At 40.7% G+C, this 17,476-nt stretch overlaps 1 protein-coding gene across 17 annotated transcripts in view; it reads left to right on the top strand.

The window, feature by feature from the left end:
- The window catches only part of STAU2 (staufen double-stranded RNA binding protein 2), a 320,999-nt gene that overhangs the window by 97,115 nt on the left and 206,408 nt on the right, over window positions 1–17,476 (top strand). For all 17 annotated transcript variants that reach the window (XM_040262036.1, XM_040262033.1, XM_040262035.1 and 14 more), the window contains 2 exons: window positions 15,071–15,230; window positions 16,479–16,586. In XM_040262036.1, the coding sequence (XP_040117970.1) occupies window positions 15,071–15,230; window positions 16,479–16,586 (268 nt within the window). The remainder of the gene's footprint in view (window positions 1–15,070; window positions 15,231–16,478; window positions 16,587–17,476) is intronic.

Here is a 17,476-nt window from a genome sequence, read left to right as displayed (position 1 = left end):
ATTTTTAATTATATTTCTTAAAATATTGTGATCTTTATTACATTTAAGATAAAAAGCTTTTAGCAGATTAAGCAGTGACCTGGAGGGATATGCAGAGCCCTAACTAAGGCAGCATGTCTCTAGGTGTGTTTTGTAGAATGCTAGTTTACTAGAAAGGGAGTTTCATTACCAAAAATATTTAGAAAGCACTGTATTGTGTATTTCCCTCTTGAAGACATTACAGTTCAGGCAACATAAAGCCATTAAAAGGCAGGTTCATTAACCTTATATCTATGATAAATAGATACCTTGAAAATTAATTGTATGTCCAACACAAGAAGTTAGGAGAGGAGTAACAGAAGTCTGAGGAAGGAAAATGAATGTATTGATAGATAAATTAGAAAACCAAAGAAAAATAGAAAAAAAACATGTATAATCCAATATCTTCTTAGAACCAACAGTGTATGAATAGGTGACTTAATCGAGGGAAGCCATTGTGAGGCGAAAGCACAGAACGCAGCCTGAGGATGGGAGAGCACTACAGACGCAGAAATGAAAAGTCCTGACGGGTGGCTGTGTGCAGCTCAGTGGGAAAGAGGCCAGAACCGACAATCGTGGGTGGGCTGCTTTAGGCATGATCAAAACTGACCTCAAAAGGAGAAAGGGAAGATGTGATGTCTGTCCACGTAAAAGGATAAGTAGTTGAAGAGCTAGCTTCTACCACCTTCCCCCACCACCTGGAAGGAAAGGGACCCGGCCTCGGTGGTTTCACAGAGGAATTTTACTGAACCTGTGAAGAATAACCTTGATGTCTAGCTCAACGATGCAAGTTTGAAACAGCGAAGGACAGAGCTTCAGATCAGTATTGTGTGTTAGAGTGTCAGTGGAAAAATCTTAATTGAAATATTGGCCAACAATTTATCAGTATATAGAAGTAAGTACCCTTACTGAGTGGTATTTATTCTTGGAATGTAAAATTGTTTCACTATTAGAAAATATGTTAATAAGATTCACCTTATTAACAGATAAAAAGCAAATATTGTTGACTACACAGATGCTGAAAAGACATTTAAAAACCCATTCTTGACTTAGAAAATTCAATACATTTTGAATAATGGAATTTAATTTAACATTGTAAACTATATATTCTATAGATATATTCTATACTATATAGTCTGTAGTCTCTCTCTCTCTCTTTCACGCACAATCATCCCATTCCATCTTAACCCAACCCAAAAGCCAGCATTATGCTTATGAGGACACGCTAGTCACATTCCCATTAAAATAAGAAACAAGACCATCCGTTATCAGTTCCTCTTCAGTATTCAGTTGGAGGTGAAAGTGAAAGTGTTAGTTGCTTAATTGTGTCTGACTCTTTGCGACCCCATGAATCACAGCACACCAGGCCTTCCTGTCCATCACCAACTCCTGGAGTTCACTCAAACTCATGTCCATGGAGTCAGTGATGCCACCCAAGCCATCTCATCCTCTGTCATCCCCTTCTCCTCCCGCCCCCAATCCCTCCCAGCATCAGGGTCTTTTCCAGTGAGTCAACCCTTCACATCAGGTGGCCAAAGTATTAGAGTTTCAGCTTTAACATCAGTCCTTCCAGTGAACACCCAGGACTAATCTCCTTTAGAGTGGACTTATTGGATCTCCTTGCAGTCCAAGGGACCCTCAAGAGTCTTCTCCAGCACCACAGTTCAAAAGCATTAATTCGTCAGCGCTCAGCTTTCTTCACAGTCCAACTCTCACATCCATACATGACCATAACCTGGAAAAACCATAACCTTGACTAGAGGGACCTTTGTTTGCAAGGTAATGTCTCTGCTTTTGAATATGCTATCTACGTTGGTCATAACTTTTCTTCCAAGGAGTGTCTTTTAATTTCATGGCTGCAGTCACCATCTGCAGTGATTTTGGAGCCCCCCAAAATAAAGTCTGCCACTGTTTCCACTGTTTCCCCATCTATTTCCCATGAAGTGATGGGACCGGATGCCATGATCTTTGTTTTCTGAATGTTGAGCTTTAAGCCAACTTTTTCACTCTCCTCTTTCACTTTCATCAAGAGGCTTTTGAGTTCCTCTTCAATTTCTGCCATAAGGGTGGTGTCATCTGCATATCTGAAGTTATTGATATTTCTCCCAGCAATCTTGATGCCAGCTTGTGCTTCTTCCAGCCCAGCATTTCTCATGATGTACTCTGCATAGAAGTTAAATACCTACGGTGACAATATACAGCCTTGACGTACTCCTTTTCCTATTTGGAACCAGTCTGTTGTTCCATGTCCGTTTCTAACTGTTGCTTCCTGACCTGGATATAGGTTTCTCAAGAGGCAGGTTAGGTGGGCTGGTATTCCCATCTCTTTCAGAATTTTCCACAGTTTATTGTGATCCACACAAGTCAAAGGCTTTGGCATAGTCAATAAAGCAGAAAAAGATGTTTTTCTGGAACTCTTGCATTTTTGATGATCCAGCAGATGTTGGCAATTTGATCTCTGGTTCCTCTGCCTTTTCTAAAACCAGCTTGAACATCTGGAAGTTCACGGTTCATGTATTGCTGAAGCCTGGCTTGGAGAATTTTGAGCATTACTTTACTAGTGTGTTCTGATGACTGCAGTTGTTTGGTAGTTTGAGCATTCTTTGGCATTGGAATGAAAACTGACCTTTTCCAGCCCTGTGGCCACTGCTGAATTTTCCAAATTTGCTGGCATATTGAGTGCAGCACTTTCACAGCATCATCTTTGAGGATTTGAAATAGCTCAAGTGGAATTCCATCACCTCCACTAGCTTTGTTCATAGTGATAAAGTCGGAAGTATGGACCCATTTAATTTAGGGAAAAATAAAAAGAATATGGAAATAAGTAGAGAAAGTTACCAGTTTTTCGCAGATGTGATTATCTAGAAAATTGTGAGAGAACTAAAATCTTGTTACAGGCAGCAGGAGAATTCAGTAAGGGAGATAGGACAAAGTTAACATTTAGAAATCGAAATCCGTTGTATTCACAAGCAGGGGAAGGGAAGAAAAATTTAAAAAATTAAAAAATCACCAAGGCAGTTTGTTAATGGTGTTGATTACTGGACTTACCTGGAGTCTGATTGTCAGTCTTGAATCTGCCTTTTAACTGGTGTTCCTCTACCCCTCCGGGAGAACTCTGATGAGTTTTTTCTTTTTAAACTTTTGGCCACACCAGGCAGCATGTGGGATCTTCGTTCCCTGACCAGGGATTGAACTTGTACCCCTGCGTTGACAGCTTGGAGTCTTAACCACTGGACTGCCAGGGAAGTCCTGGACTCTGGTGGTTTTTATGTGGGCCTTTGAGGGACTTCCTTGGTGGCTCAGACGGTAAAAGCATCTGCCTACAAAGCGGGAGACCCTGGTTCAGTTCCTGAGTCGGGAAGATCTGGAGAAGGAAATGGCAACCCACTCCAGTATTCTTGCCTGGAAGATCCCATGGCCTGTGGAACTTGGTGGGCTACAGTCCATGGGGTCGCAAAGAGTCGGACACGACTGAACAACTTCACTTTCACTTCATTTTGAGACACTCTGTCCTGAGGGCCCCAACCCCATTCTTGTACCATCACTCCTCACGTGTCTGGCTGTGGTGCCAGTCATTTACCGGTCTCAGACGGTGTGCCTCAATGCCCAGAGGAACACAGCGGCAACACACTCTGGCAGGGGAGCTCCCCCCAGCTTGTTCTGGTGGGGACCCTTCTTCCCAGTCACAAGTTCCAGCACTGCATGTCAGCCATCACACGGGAGGTGCGCCTAGCTGCCCCTGATCCATGCCCGCCATTCAGCAGGGTGGCAGGAAATAGAGGGTGTCCTCTGTTACCTGTGCTTAGGGCACACATTGCGCAGAGCTCCAGGACCGTTGCAGCCTTTAGTAATCTGCCAGATTTTGCAGGGCTGCATTTCATTGGAGCTTATCACTTTTTTCTTACCATCCTAGTCAGTCACTTAACTCCTGTGCTTCCTAACGCTTCCCTGCTTCAGTGATCACTGATGCTTTGCAGAACTTAAACTGGTTAAGTCCAGCTCTTCTGCTTCTGTAATTGGGCTTCCCTGATGGCTCAGCAGGTAAAGCATCCACCTGCAGTACAGGAGATGCAAAGGATATGGGTTTGATCCCTGGGTCGAGAAGATCCCCTGGAGGAGGGCATGGCAACCCACTCCAGTATTCTTGCCTGGAGAATCCCAAGGACAGAGGAGCCTGGTGGGCTATAGTCCATAGGGTTGCAAATATACCTCGGAAAGTATAACTATGCTGACCGGTCCCATCTTAAAATAATGACCGTAGTCTTTAGGTGGGCTTTCATCTCTGCTGCAATTCTGCTGTATCCTCCTGGGCAAATTCAGTTTCATGTGCTCAGAGATGACTTCTCTGGACTATGCAGTGTCCTGCCAACCACTCTCTTCTTGTCTTTCTTTGGGCAAACAGCAGTGAGAGACTTTTCAGTAAGAAGTCAGATCGTGTCACTTCCTCGCTTACCCCTCTCCCCCTGCCCGCATGGCTCCTGTCACACGTGGAGTGAAGAAGGTATGACTAGTTTCCTACCACTCACCCCTTGACTCACTGCTTCTCAGGTACAAGAACACTTGCTCTTTCTCAAAGAATGCCCCTCTCTGTTACCGCTCCAGGGTGTTTGCACTTGCCGTGCTATTTCCTTGAGACACTTTACTCCTGGCATCTGGATGCCTAGAATTCTTACTCCATCTATCTCTTTATTCAGGTGTTACCTCCTGAATGAGCCCTTTAACTTTGTTCCCTTCCTCTGCATTACTTTTCTTCCTAGCCCTTCTTACCAGTAGATACTGTTTGATTGATTGTCTCCTGAGTCCTGTCCATCATCCCTAGAAACTAAAACAGTCCCTAGCACAAATTAGGCCCTTAATCAATATTTGTTGAGTCAGTAATTTGATTCATATACCCCACCTACCCACACCCCTGGCAACCAAACAAGGGCAGGAAGAGGACCAGGTTGTTCATTCCTGAGTGTTCAGAAGGGAGGAACGGTTTTATTCTCTCTCCCCTGTGCTCCCCCAGTTTGGCAGGCTAATTTCTGGGAGTCTGCCAAGAATGTAAGTAGGAACAGGTGACATCACCTAGGAAGACTGTCTCGTCTATGAGAAACAGAAGATTGAAGCCTAGGGAGTATGAACATTTTTTTAAAACTGTTTTTTATTGAGGTAAAATCCACAGTAACATAAAATCCACCATTTTAACCTCTTTGTAGAGTTCAGTGCACTGTGAATTACTACACTCACAGTGTTGTGCAGCCATTACCACTATCTAATTCAGAACATTTCATCACCCCTATAAGAAACCCCATACTCCTTAGCAGCTACTCCCCACCTTCCCTCTCCCTAGCCCTTGACAACCGCTAATCTCCTTTCTGTCTCGATGGAGTTGCCTGTTGTGGACATTTCATCTGAATGCAGTCATACAATATGTAGACTTTGTGTCTAGCTTTCATTTAGCTTAATGTTTTCAGAGTCTATCCACATTGTATCATATATCAAGATTTCATTCCCTGGTGGTGTTAGTGGTAAAAGAACCCGCCTGCCAGTGTAATAGATGCAGGAGACATGGGTTCAATCCTTGGGTCGGGAAGCTCCCCTGGAGGAGAGCATGGCAACCTACTCCAGTATTCTTGACTGGATAATCCCCATGGATGGAGGAGCCTGGCAGGCTACAATCCATGGGCTCATAAAGAATCAGACACCACTGAAGCAACTTAGCACCCACACATTCCTTTGTATGGCTGCACAATACTCCATTGTTTGGATGTACTACATTTTGTTTTTTGATTCATCAGTTGGATGGACCTTTGGGTTATTGCCACTTTTTGGCTGTTACGAATAATGCTGCTGTGAACACTGGCATACCCAATTTTGTTTCAGCACCTTTAAAAATTTCTTTTAGGTTTTATATACCTGGGAGTGAATTGCTGGGTCAAATGGTAATTCTGTGTGTAACATTTAAGGAATGCAGTGGCTGCACAACTGTTTCCATCCTGGTGGATGTGAAGTGATATATCCTTGTGGTTTTTGATTTGCAGTTCTCTAATGGGAAACTAATGCAGTTCCCTAATGGGACTTTGGAAAAGTCCCTGATGCTGAGAAAGATTGAGGGCAGAAGGAGAAGAGGGCATCAGAGGATGAGATGGTTGGACGGCATCACCGATGCAATGAACACAAACTTGGGCAAATTCTTGGAGATAATGAGGTGCAGGGAAGCCTGGTGTGCTACAGTCCATGGGGTTGCAAAGAGTCATATACGAACTATCGACTGAACAACAGCAACAATGGGATCGTTAGTGTTTAAGCATGGGTTCCAGCAAGATGGGTTAAGAGAGGAGACAAAGCATGAGAAAGGTCAGTAGGCTGGTGTCAGCTCTGTCTCCTGAACTTACTGCCCCCAGCTTTCTCTTTGGAACCGATGTGAGCACTGATCTCTTATATCTAGTTTGACTTAAGTTGCCTTGATATCCTAGGTCTGTCATGACCTCTCCAAAATTTAGGGTTAGTAGCTCTGAAATTTATAATGCTCATTTATCCGTTTCATTCAGAGGCTGCATAAGGCATTAAGATCTTGACTCTAAAGTGAGACTGTGTGTGCTTAGTCAGTCGTATCCAACTCTCTGCGACCCCATGGGCTGTAGCCCGCCAGGCTCCTCTGTCCATAGGATTCTCCAGGCAAGAATACTGGAGTGGGTGGCCATGCTCTCCTCCAGAGGATCTTCCCAACCCAGGGATCAAACTGGGATCTCCTGCATTGCAGGCGGATTTTTTACCAGGTGGGCTACCAGGAAAGCCCCTGTCTGGGTTCAGATGCTGACTCAAGTGGTATGGCCTTGAGCAAATTAGTTGACATCTTTGTTCCTCATTTCCTCATGTGTGAAGTGATGTTGAGGTCGTTATGGTGACTGAATGAGTTGAGTATGCACACAGCTTGGAATAGTGACTGGCACGTAGTGAGTTTTGTGTGTTTGCTGTAATCACAGTGATGGTGGTGATGATGATTTATCTAGATAACCATTTAGGGAAGGGGCAAGAACAGTTTCATGATGGATCCAAGTGTGGGGTTGAGGGTGCTGATTATGTGTTTATAAAGTGGGGCTCTTTGATAACATGCTCTGGTTTCCGTAGTCCTATCGTGGTCCTGGCATCAGTGACCTGGTACAAATTACTGACTCTTAATGGCTCATACGTTATATTCTACAAGTCTTTCCACTAATTCATCAGATTTACATTTCGAACACAGGTTTACCTTTGGACAGCGCCTAGACTTATTTCAGTTTAACATTTTCTTCTGTTTATACACAAGTACAGCTATATTATTTTAAAACGTTTGGAATTATGAAAGAAACTATCATTTATAATTCAATCACTTCAAAGCATCCTATCCCAGCTTTTAGTGTATATCTTTCTGTATTTTTCTTTATGCATTTTAAACATAACATTGGGTTGGTCAAAAGTTTCGTTCGAGTTTTTCCAAGACGTAATGGAAAAACCTGAATGAAACTTTTTGGCCAACCTAACAATTTAACAAATAGAATAGAATATTCTAAAAACTCTTTTAAAGCTTATTTTCAGCTGCTCTGTGAATCTTTTCTAATATCTTCATTTTTGAAATTTCCCAAGACTAAACATTCAGATCCCATAAAAGATATATTTTCAAAATTTATAGACGTAAAAAGAGAAAGAACTCTCTCCTATCTGGACATTTTATATACATACAAGCTTGAAAATGTGCCAGGGACTATTTTATAGCTTTATGATAAAGCCTATTATTTTTCTATAGCAAGGAAAAGAATGCTTCATTGTGCCAAAAAGTGTACAGAGTGTCAGAATAATCAACAGGGCATTTGAATTCTCAGTTTTGCTCTTTTAGAGTCCTTTAAACATAAATTCTGCCAATATCTTACAGCTAAGTAAACTGAGATAGAAAGATAAAGTGACATTGCTGTTTTCAGTCCATGTTAGAAGTAAACACAGAAATTCAAGGCCTTTCTTTATTAGATCAGAAGATAACATGTTCATATATTTAAGACATAAACCTGTAGGGGAGATATGAACACTTAAGCTGGGCTGAGATTTATGAATAAGGCTATCAAATAAAATGAGGCAATTATTTTTCAATTTTTAAGAGTTATAATGCTATTTGGACTATATCTTTCTCACCTTGTAAAAATGATACTTAGAAAAGTGGGGATGTTGGAAAAGAAGGCAGTCAGAGAATAATCGGGAGGATTCTGGTTGTTTAGAAAGATAAATATAAAATGAGTCCACAAAGAGAGCATTAATGAGGTAACTTTAGGGAGGATGGCAAGGATCTATGGTATGAAAAGTCATTATAACTGACAGTCAGATATAAGACTAAGAGTATCATGTTCTCACGAGAATATATAAGAATGTAAAACCTTCCCTTTGCTCAGAAACAAAGCAAAACTGTATAAGGAATGTCAAGTACTAATTCAAAAGAACCAAGTACCATTCTTTTCTTTATTGTTGTAGTGACTTGTGAAATCTTGAAGACAGGCCAAATCTAAAGACTTTTGAGATTTAAAGAAAAGGGAAACTTTTATTTTATTTGAAATTGTGCTTGTTTGTTTTTTTTATAAGACTATTAGCAGACAGAGGACAAAGAGGAATGAGGGGAAAAAGTGGTCTTACAAACAGCCTTTATAAAATTTAAGACTGTTAGGCAGGGTGGTACTTGAGCCCATTTTTCTGATCTTTTGCTTCTGTTGGGAGTGTGTGTGTGTGTGTCCATTTTTCTGATCTTTTGCTCCTGGGTGTGTGTGTGTGTCCATCTGTGTGTGTCTGTTGGACTCTTTGTGATCCCATGGACCACAGCCTGCCAGGCTCCTCTGTCCATGGAATTTTCTAGGTAAGAATACTTGAGTGGGTTGCCATTTCCTACTCCAGGGGATCTTCCCCACCTAGAGACTGAACCCGAGTCTTTGGTGTTGCTTGCATTGGCAGGTGGATTCTTCATTACTAGTGCCTGGTAGGTTACCCAGTTGTGCCTATTTTTATCCCTGCTTGGCCTGACATACCATAAAAACATAAAATCTCATTGTGGAGTTCAGCAGCTTGTCAGTAAAGCACAACTGACATCTGTTAGTAGACCTTATTAGGTTTAGAAAAAACCCTGCATTATATTCTCTTGCCTGCCAAGGATATACTAGTTTAATAAACATATGTGAACAAAAATAGAAGAAGGTAAAGCAGATTATCAGGAAATGACTTGAGTGTCCTATGCTCTGCAGTTAGGAAGACTTGAGTTTGACCCCCAGAAACTGTTGGGGAGTTTTGCTACATCTCAAAGTGACCATAAAACCTTCCCTAGTAGCTCAGATGGTAAAGAATCTGCCTGTAATGCAGGAGACCTGGGTTCGATCCCTGGCTCAGGAAGATCCCCTGGGGAAGTAAATGGCAACCCACTCCAGTATTCTTGTCTGGAGAATTCCATGGACAGAGGAACCTGGTGGGATACAGTCCATGTGGTCGCACACAGTCGTACACGACTGAGTGACTAACACACGCAAGGTGACCATGGAGACGTCGATCTCACCAAGCTGCCTTTAGGATTAAATGAGAAAGAGATGCAAGACACCTAACTGTGGCACTATAAGGAGCGTGTTCAGTCCTTTGCTTGCATGGGGTTTGAAGCAGTCATCAGGTTTGCATCAGCCATCCTGTAGGCTGCAGCTACTCTCAGACTGTAGTGTGCGCGCTCGCCAGGGGAACTTGTGCAAGTGAAGACTTGTGTTCCATTCTCAGAGATGGATTCAGTGGATCAGGGTTGGGACACAGGAACCTGCATCTGTAACCAGCACCAAAGATGCTTATGAAAGCGGAATCATGCTTTACAAAACATACTCTGGAAGAAGCAGTGGGTAGAAATCATTTGACCTTGAATGTTTAATAGCCTGGATGAGTGAGTTTTCATGGCTCATCTTTTAACAGTAATCACTATGGGGATTGAAGCATTGATCACAAAATCCTAATTAAGGAAAATCATTCAAGAAGAGCAGTGTAAAATGGATAACCAACAAGGTCCTACTGTAGAGTACGTGGAACTCTGCTCAATGTTATGTGGCAGCCTGGATGGGATGGGAGTTTGGGGAGGATGGATATATGTGAATGTATGGCCGAGTCCCTTCACTATCCACCTGAAACTAGGAGAAGGAAATGGCAACCCACTCCAGTGTTCTTGCCTGGAGAATCCCAGGGACGGGGGAGCCTGGTGGGCTGCCGTCTGTGGGGTCACACAGAATCGGACGCGACAGAAGACATTGTTAATCAGCTATCCCCCACTACAAACGAAAAAGTGTTTATAAAAATAAAACCAAACTGATAGGATGAACATTAAAAGAAGAGCAGAATAAGATTAGGGAAGTATATATGTACTAATTTGTAGAAATACATGCATCACTTATTATAAGCACTTTACCAAAAGTAAAATAGAAATAAATAAAAATAGAAAAAGGAACTCCATTAAATGGACCATACCAGCTTAAAGTTAAATACCTGTTTTTGTGTGTTTTTTTTTTAACCACGGGAAATGAATATTTAGAGACCAGGACCTAACACACAAAAGGAATTCTTCATCTTCTCTCCTATAATTCAATCTGGGAGCCATTAATGAGAGTGCTCTGGTTAATCGTAATAGTCATGATGGTATGAGGAGATGTGATATATAAGGTATTCAAACCACGTGGGGTAAATTATTAAGAATCATTGTTAAGTAAGAGGATGGAATGAAACTGGAATGAAACAAGTCAGGCATCGGGTCTTGGTATTTCCTGCTGTTAGTGCTAGAGCATTTTACTTTTTACGTTAAAAATACAACATAGCTAGTTTTCCCTCTTATATTTATGCAATGCTATATATATATATATATATATATACACACACACACGCACACACACACGTATCCACATCACACACATACGCATACATAGAGCCATTTTTGATGGCCAAAAAGGAAGAGGCCCCAAGGGCTCTTTAGTGTGCAATTAATAATTTGCTCAGAAAATCAGCAGATTGTTTCAGTATGGTTATGTGTTATGACATCATATTCCAGTAAAGTTATAATGAACAGAAATTTTGTTTGTCTCTGTGGCAAAGCGAAATGAGTTTTGTAATTGTCAGCAGGCCTTAGTGATTATAGTGGCGCCCGCTCCCTCCACTGTAGTTAAAGATCTGTTAGCATTCCAGCCGTGGACCTCTGTTTTCAGAAGTGTATAATTAATTGTAAACATTTGCTCTATGGTGAAAGCTTGCCACATAAGATCTCAGTCCAGGAGTAAATTTCTGATTTCAGGTTGTCTGTTTTCAAGTTTTATAGTGGAACCCATTAGAAATATGCATAAAGTTCTGTGAAGATAGGAAAACTGAATTTTGTGAGAAGGAAGATAACCTGCATTCATGATATTAGTCTGTCAAAGTTTCTGCATTAAAGGGATCTAAGGTAAAATAGGTATTAGGAAATTATATAATTCAATACATCATTAGTTTTTGCAATCAAAGAGCATAAAGAATTGTGGCTTTAATGCTTTTTAGTTTCTGCATGTTAAAAATATCTTTTACTATAAGTGATTTTTTTTCCTTTAACTTTTCTATATTTGGCAATTAAAAATGAGAACATATGACATATAATGAAAACACATTTAACATATTTTATCTTAATAGAAAATGTGGGGTAGGCCAAGAAAATTGACTTTAAAAATGTAAAACAGTACCTTTTTTTTTCATACTCACTCTGGATTTCTCTGCTACATTTGACATTGTTGATTATCTCTTCCTCTGACATTGTGTTGTAATTTCTTTCCTGACTCTGACCCTCTTTATCTCCTTCACTGCTGTCTATTATTTCCCCTGCCTTTTGATCATGGGTATTCATCAGATCCCAGCCTTAGGCTCTTTTTTTCTTTTTTAGGGGATGTTTTTACACTTACCCTTTCCAGGTGCTTATCCACTCAACATGGATTCAATTATTACCTCCCAAATCTCATCTTCAGTACTGATGTACTTTTCTAGTCCTTCACCTTCAGTAAACCTTCACTGATGAGTCCCATCTGCCTGTGGATTCTTACACAATGGGCTGTGTGCAGTTTATCTCAGGTTGACTATAGAAGTCTGCCACTTGGACACCAATAACCCTCTAAACCTTAGTGGTAACTTGATTGGCTTTTCTTTGCTTAAAAAGAGACATTTTCTAGCACTGGAGTGATTTTTAACTTAATTTTTCAGTGTTTCAATGATAAATCCAGCATTCCATCAAAATTGATTCTGTTAGTTTTGCTCAGTTCCCAGTTCAGTGGTCATAGTTCTGTCTTCATTTCACTTGACTTGTAAAGTAGCATTTGATAGGATTGACTCTTCCCTCCTCCTGGATATTCTTTGTCCCCATTTGGCTTTCAGGAAGGATATTCTGCTTGCTTGGTATTCCTCTTATCACTCCCTCCCACAGAGTTCTCACTGTCTTGTGGCTTTAAATTTCACATATATATATATTGTGGAGAAGGCAATGGCAACCCACTCCAGTATTCTTGCCTGGAGAATCCCAGGGACGGGGGAGCCTGGTGGGCTGCCATCGATGGGGTCACACAGAGTCAGACACAACTGAAGCAACTTAGCAGCAGTAGCATGTATATATTGATGATTCCCAAATTTTGTCTCCACCTTGGACCTCTTTCCTGAAATCCAAACTTACTAGATCTGACTGTCTGTTTAACATCTTCATTTGGATGTCTAAAAGACTGAATAACTCAACATCTCCAAACCAGAGCTGCTGGTATTCATCCCCAACAAACCCATTCTTTTTGCGGTTTTCACCAACTTGGCACTCCATCTTCTAGTTTCTCATGTCAGAAATTCTGGCGTCTTCCTCGACTCCTCTCTCATATTCCATACCCAGTGTTTCGGTAAACCCATCTTCTCTACTTCTGAACTTCATCCAGAATCCAAGTACTTGCCGTTACTTCCCTTGCTCTCACCCTAGTTCAGGCCCCCGTGTTATTGCAATAGCTTCTTTACAGATATCCTGTGTCTGCCATTGTTCCTCTGCAGTCTGTTTTCAACATCACAGGTGATCTTTCTAAGGTCTAAGTCGATTATGTCACTTCTCTCCTTAAAGCCTTCTGGTGGCTGGCCATTTCACTCAGGGTAGAATTCAGATCCTCACAGTGATTTCTAAGGAAGGCCCTATGGCATCAGGGCACCGGTTCCAGCTCTTAGCCTACCTTCCTTTACACCTTCAACTCTCACCTGGTGGGAATCCTCCAAATTGCTTCAACATTCCTGACGCTCGGTTGCCTCAGAGCCTTTGCACTTGGTGTTTTCAGTCCTTATAAGCCCTGTTCTGGATATCTGTATGGTTTCCTTCTTCATTTGCTCGAGCTCTTCAAAATTGTCACCTTCTCAGTGAGACACTCACTGATCACTCTATCTGCCCCTCTTTTCCTCACCCCTCAGTCCAATCAAGGGAAGAAGAAACAACAAGAATTTCATATTTTACTTTTATTGGGACTCCAAGCAACAAATATGGATGACTTCAAAAGAGTAGTTGGCAAAAAAGGAGAAAGCCGCTAAAGGTACAAACGACACCAGAAGACCATATTGCAATCAGATCTACAGCTCTTGGATAATTACTTGATTCCCTCCAGAGACTTTCACTATTTCATTCACTGCCATTACCAGTGAATGAATTAAATCACTGCTTTTGTTCAGATGGTGTCACTTGTGTTTTTATTGTAATCTTAATATATGCAATTTTTAAAAAATTCACTTCTGAACCTTCCCTTCTTTTTCTGTTTAAAATGTATATGGAACTTCCATGATGATCCACTGGCTAAGACTCCATTCTCCCAATGCAGGGGGCCCAGCTTCCATCTCTGGTCAGGGAACTAGATCCGCGTGCCTCAACTAAGAGCTGGCACAGCCAACTAAATAAATATTAAAAAACAACATGTATTTCTAACATCCTAGATATTCTGCCTATTTATTTTATTTATTGTCTGTCTTCTCCACTGTAAGGTATGTTTTTGTTTGCTGTGATATTCCCTCATCATAAGAAGGTGCCCCATAAATAATTGTTAAATTAATAGATTGTATTGCATAGCCTCTTAATTTCTTTTGTTTGTCCTTTCTTCTTACAACCCCCTTACAATCTCCCCTCATGTTGGCATCATTGCAGCTTTCTAATTATGCTTCCTCTCAGTCTCATTAAACACAAACCTGCTGAAAGTTTTCACTTTAAATACATTTTATTATGGTTCTTTCTGCTTTAGAATTGGCTGAAACTCCCCATTCTTTCTTATGTTGAATCTGCTCTCCTTAGTACTTTGCAAAGTATTTATTACTTTACAGTAGTGGTTCCATCTGTCTGCCCTTCCCACATCTAATCATGGTTACCTTCTGCTGAGAGCATGGCAGTCTGCATATTGTCACCTGGATGGTCTCGCCTGTTTTCTTGCCTCTGTGGCAGGTCCCCATCTTTCAGCCACAGATCATTTGGCTCACTTCCGTCAAAATGTAACTGAAAACTTGTTGCCAAAAAGTCTTCTGTGATATAATGAAATAATTTTTACAGTATTAAGTTATGTTTAATGTTTTCCAAAATACATTTTTCATGGAGATCAGCATATATGCTTTATTATTGATATATATGCCAACTCATATTTTATCTTTTATAAATACATTTGTGAGGTAAAACTTTACTGAGGTTAATAGGAGTTTATAATGGATCTGGGCTTCTGAGGCACTAGTGGTAAAAAACCCACCTGCCAGTGCAGGGGACACAAGAGACTTGGGCCTGATCCCTGGGAAGCTCCCCTGGAGGAGGGCATGGGAACTCACTCCAGTGTTCTTGCCTGGAGAATCCCCATAGACAGAGGAGCCTGGCAGGCTACAGTCCATGGGGTCACAAAAGTCGGACACGACTGGAGTGCCTTAGCACACATGCACATAGTGGATTACACCTTCCTATTTATATTTTAAACAAAACAAATTTTACTAATGATTACAGAGTGATTTTTATTGAACTTATATTAACATTTTTATTTTCTTACTTTAGGTATCATTGCCCAGTGCCCAAGATCTTTTACGTTCAGCTGACTGTAGGAAATAATGAATTTTTTGGGGAAGGGAAGACTCGACAAGCCGCTAGACACAATGCCGCGATGAAAGCCCTTCAAGCACTACAGAATGAACCTATTCCAGAAAAATCAGCTCAGGTGGGTCCCTGCGGTGTGTGGCAGCCTATCTCTAATAGCTGCCCAGGGAGATTACTGAGAAGACAAAGAAACGCTTCTTTACGAATAGAGGAAGTCTCTGCTAGTAGACGGGAACACTGGATCGGCTGTGGCGGCGCCTCAGCTCAGCTGTGTGCTCGGTTAGGCTCTGTGTCTTGTTGGGATGGCCTTGCCTTCGAGCACTTTGGCTCAGCCTAGGTAGTCCACTTCCCAGGCAAGGCAGGATTTGGGAATGTGAGCAAGGATGAGAAATAACATTCGTTTACTTTGCATTGAGTGCGGTGTTTTATTGAGCATGAATTACATTGTGTTAATTCACCTAGAATCAAGGAGTTTAAAGTGGAGGAGATATTTATGGATTTTTTAGTCCTACTTTATTTTACCAGTGAGGTTATTCGAAGCAGATATTCAGTAATTTCACTCATTCCCATGGTTTCAGCTGCTTTCTCTGTTGACTTCAAAATGGTGTCTTCAGTACAGGAGTGTCTAATAAGTTCCCTTCTTATTGAGTTTTCCACTTCGTTATTTGAAGCTAGAGGTCCAGCCTTTAGTTTGCCCTTCCTCAAGCCTGTTGTCCCTCCCGCTTTGAGATTTATCGTAGTTAATGGCAGACTTAGTATTTTTGTCCTTGTGCACTCTCATCATGACTCTTACGTTTGCTTCGCAGTCTTTCCACTAAGTCCTAAGCTTCTTGACAGCAAGAATACTGTCTCTTGATCTCTTTAAGGCTTACATGGTGTTCAGCATGTGTAAGGCTCCAGAAGTAAGTGTTAAATAGGTGCAGAGCCAGACGCAGAGCTCCAGCATCCTGGGTTGCATCCTATACTCTTCCTGCAACTTAGTCTTCATAGAAGATTAAATAACACATGCTGGTGGAGATACTGTGTGTGTGTGTGTGTGTGTGTGTGTGTGTGTGAGAGAGAGAGAGAGATGGAAGTCTGTAAAGAAAATTAAGTCTGGGGCTATCTATATCAGATTAGTGTTTGTTTGAGTAAAAGGTTTCCACACTCAGCATTTATCCTTCTACTCTGAGGGAAAAAACTTAAAACCAAATCCCAAGAAGCCTCTCAGCAAAGCCCTTGACTGTGGTGGTTCCCTGGGAATCCACAGGATCCAGTCTCTAGTTCCCTGTGATGTGTAAGATAGGTTCTCTTGATTGTTCAGTGCACGTAAAGTCTTTACAAAGTGAAGATTCAGTGTCGTCCTGTTTTTTTTTTTTTTGTGATTTAGAATTGCGAATCAGGAAAAGAAATGGATGATGACAAAGATGCAAATAAGTCTGAGATCAGCTTAGTGTTTGAAATTGCTCTGAAGAGAAATATGCCCGTCAGTTTTGAGGTATGTGTTCAGCAGAGATCTCCCATTTTTTTTCCCTCCTTGCTCCTCATTGTTTTAAACAAACAAACAAAACAAATCTGACAAATAAAATTTTAGCATCCTGAAAGAATTAATGTGCTCCCTTCTGTTTGAGCTATCATGAAATGATGCAGGCCCTAAGAAATCAGAGCTTGCAATATCATGGAGTCCTCCCGATCTCTTTGGCTTTTCTGTATTCATGCATTTGTTTCATCATAAAATTTATTTTCCAAATTTAAGATAATTTATAGTAACCTATAAGATTTGGCATTTTGATAAGGTCACATTGAAAATATTCAATATATAATTAATATTTAGTCACATGTATATATTAATATTTAATTTCTTTTAAATTTATGGAGGCCAAAATATAAATTTAACCTTTTAACTTTGCATTTAACCTTTACTGATAAGTCACTAAGACATAATTAAGCAGTTCTCTAGTTTAAAACTGGATAAATATGTCATAAAATATTAGTAAAATTATGTGGCATTTAAAAAAGAAAAAATATTAAATTGTTATAACACCTTTATTAAGAGGTCACTAACTTTGCAACTCAAGTATTTAGGAACTAGGCAAAACCCAGGAATAAGCTGAAACAGTTGAGGAATATTTTCCTTCAAATTATGTTCTGTTCACCTATTGGAAAGCTCTCATGCTTTACTCTCTGGCAGGATCTATTCACCTCAACTGAGAGCCTGTTTTCTTTCTTAAACATATTTCTGTTACAAGTTGTGTTATCTGATTTCTCAGCCCATAGCAGATTAAAGGCAGCAGAATGAAGAAGGTAGGAAGAGAATGTACCTGAGGGCCTATTGGTCCCAGCGAGAAATGGAAAATATGGAAAACCTATCAAAAATAACTGCATTTA

This window comes from Oryx dammah, unplaced genomic scaffold (assembly GCF_014754425.2).
Source record: "Oryx dammah isolate SB20612 unplaced genomic scaffold, SCBI_Odam_1.1 HiC_scaffold_19, whole genome shotgun sequence".
NCBI lineage: Eukaryota > Metazoa > Chordata > Mammalia > Artiodactyla > Bovidae > Oryx > Oryx dammah.
Note: the sequence above shows the minus strand (reverse complement) of the source record. Positions and strands in the feature narration are given on the sequence as shown.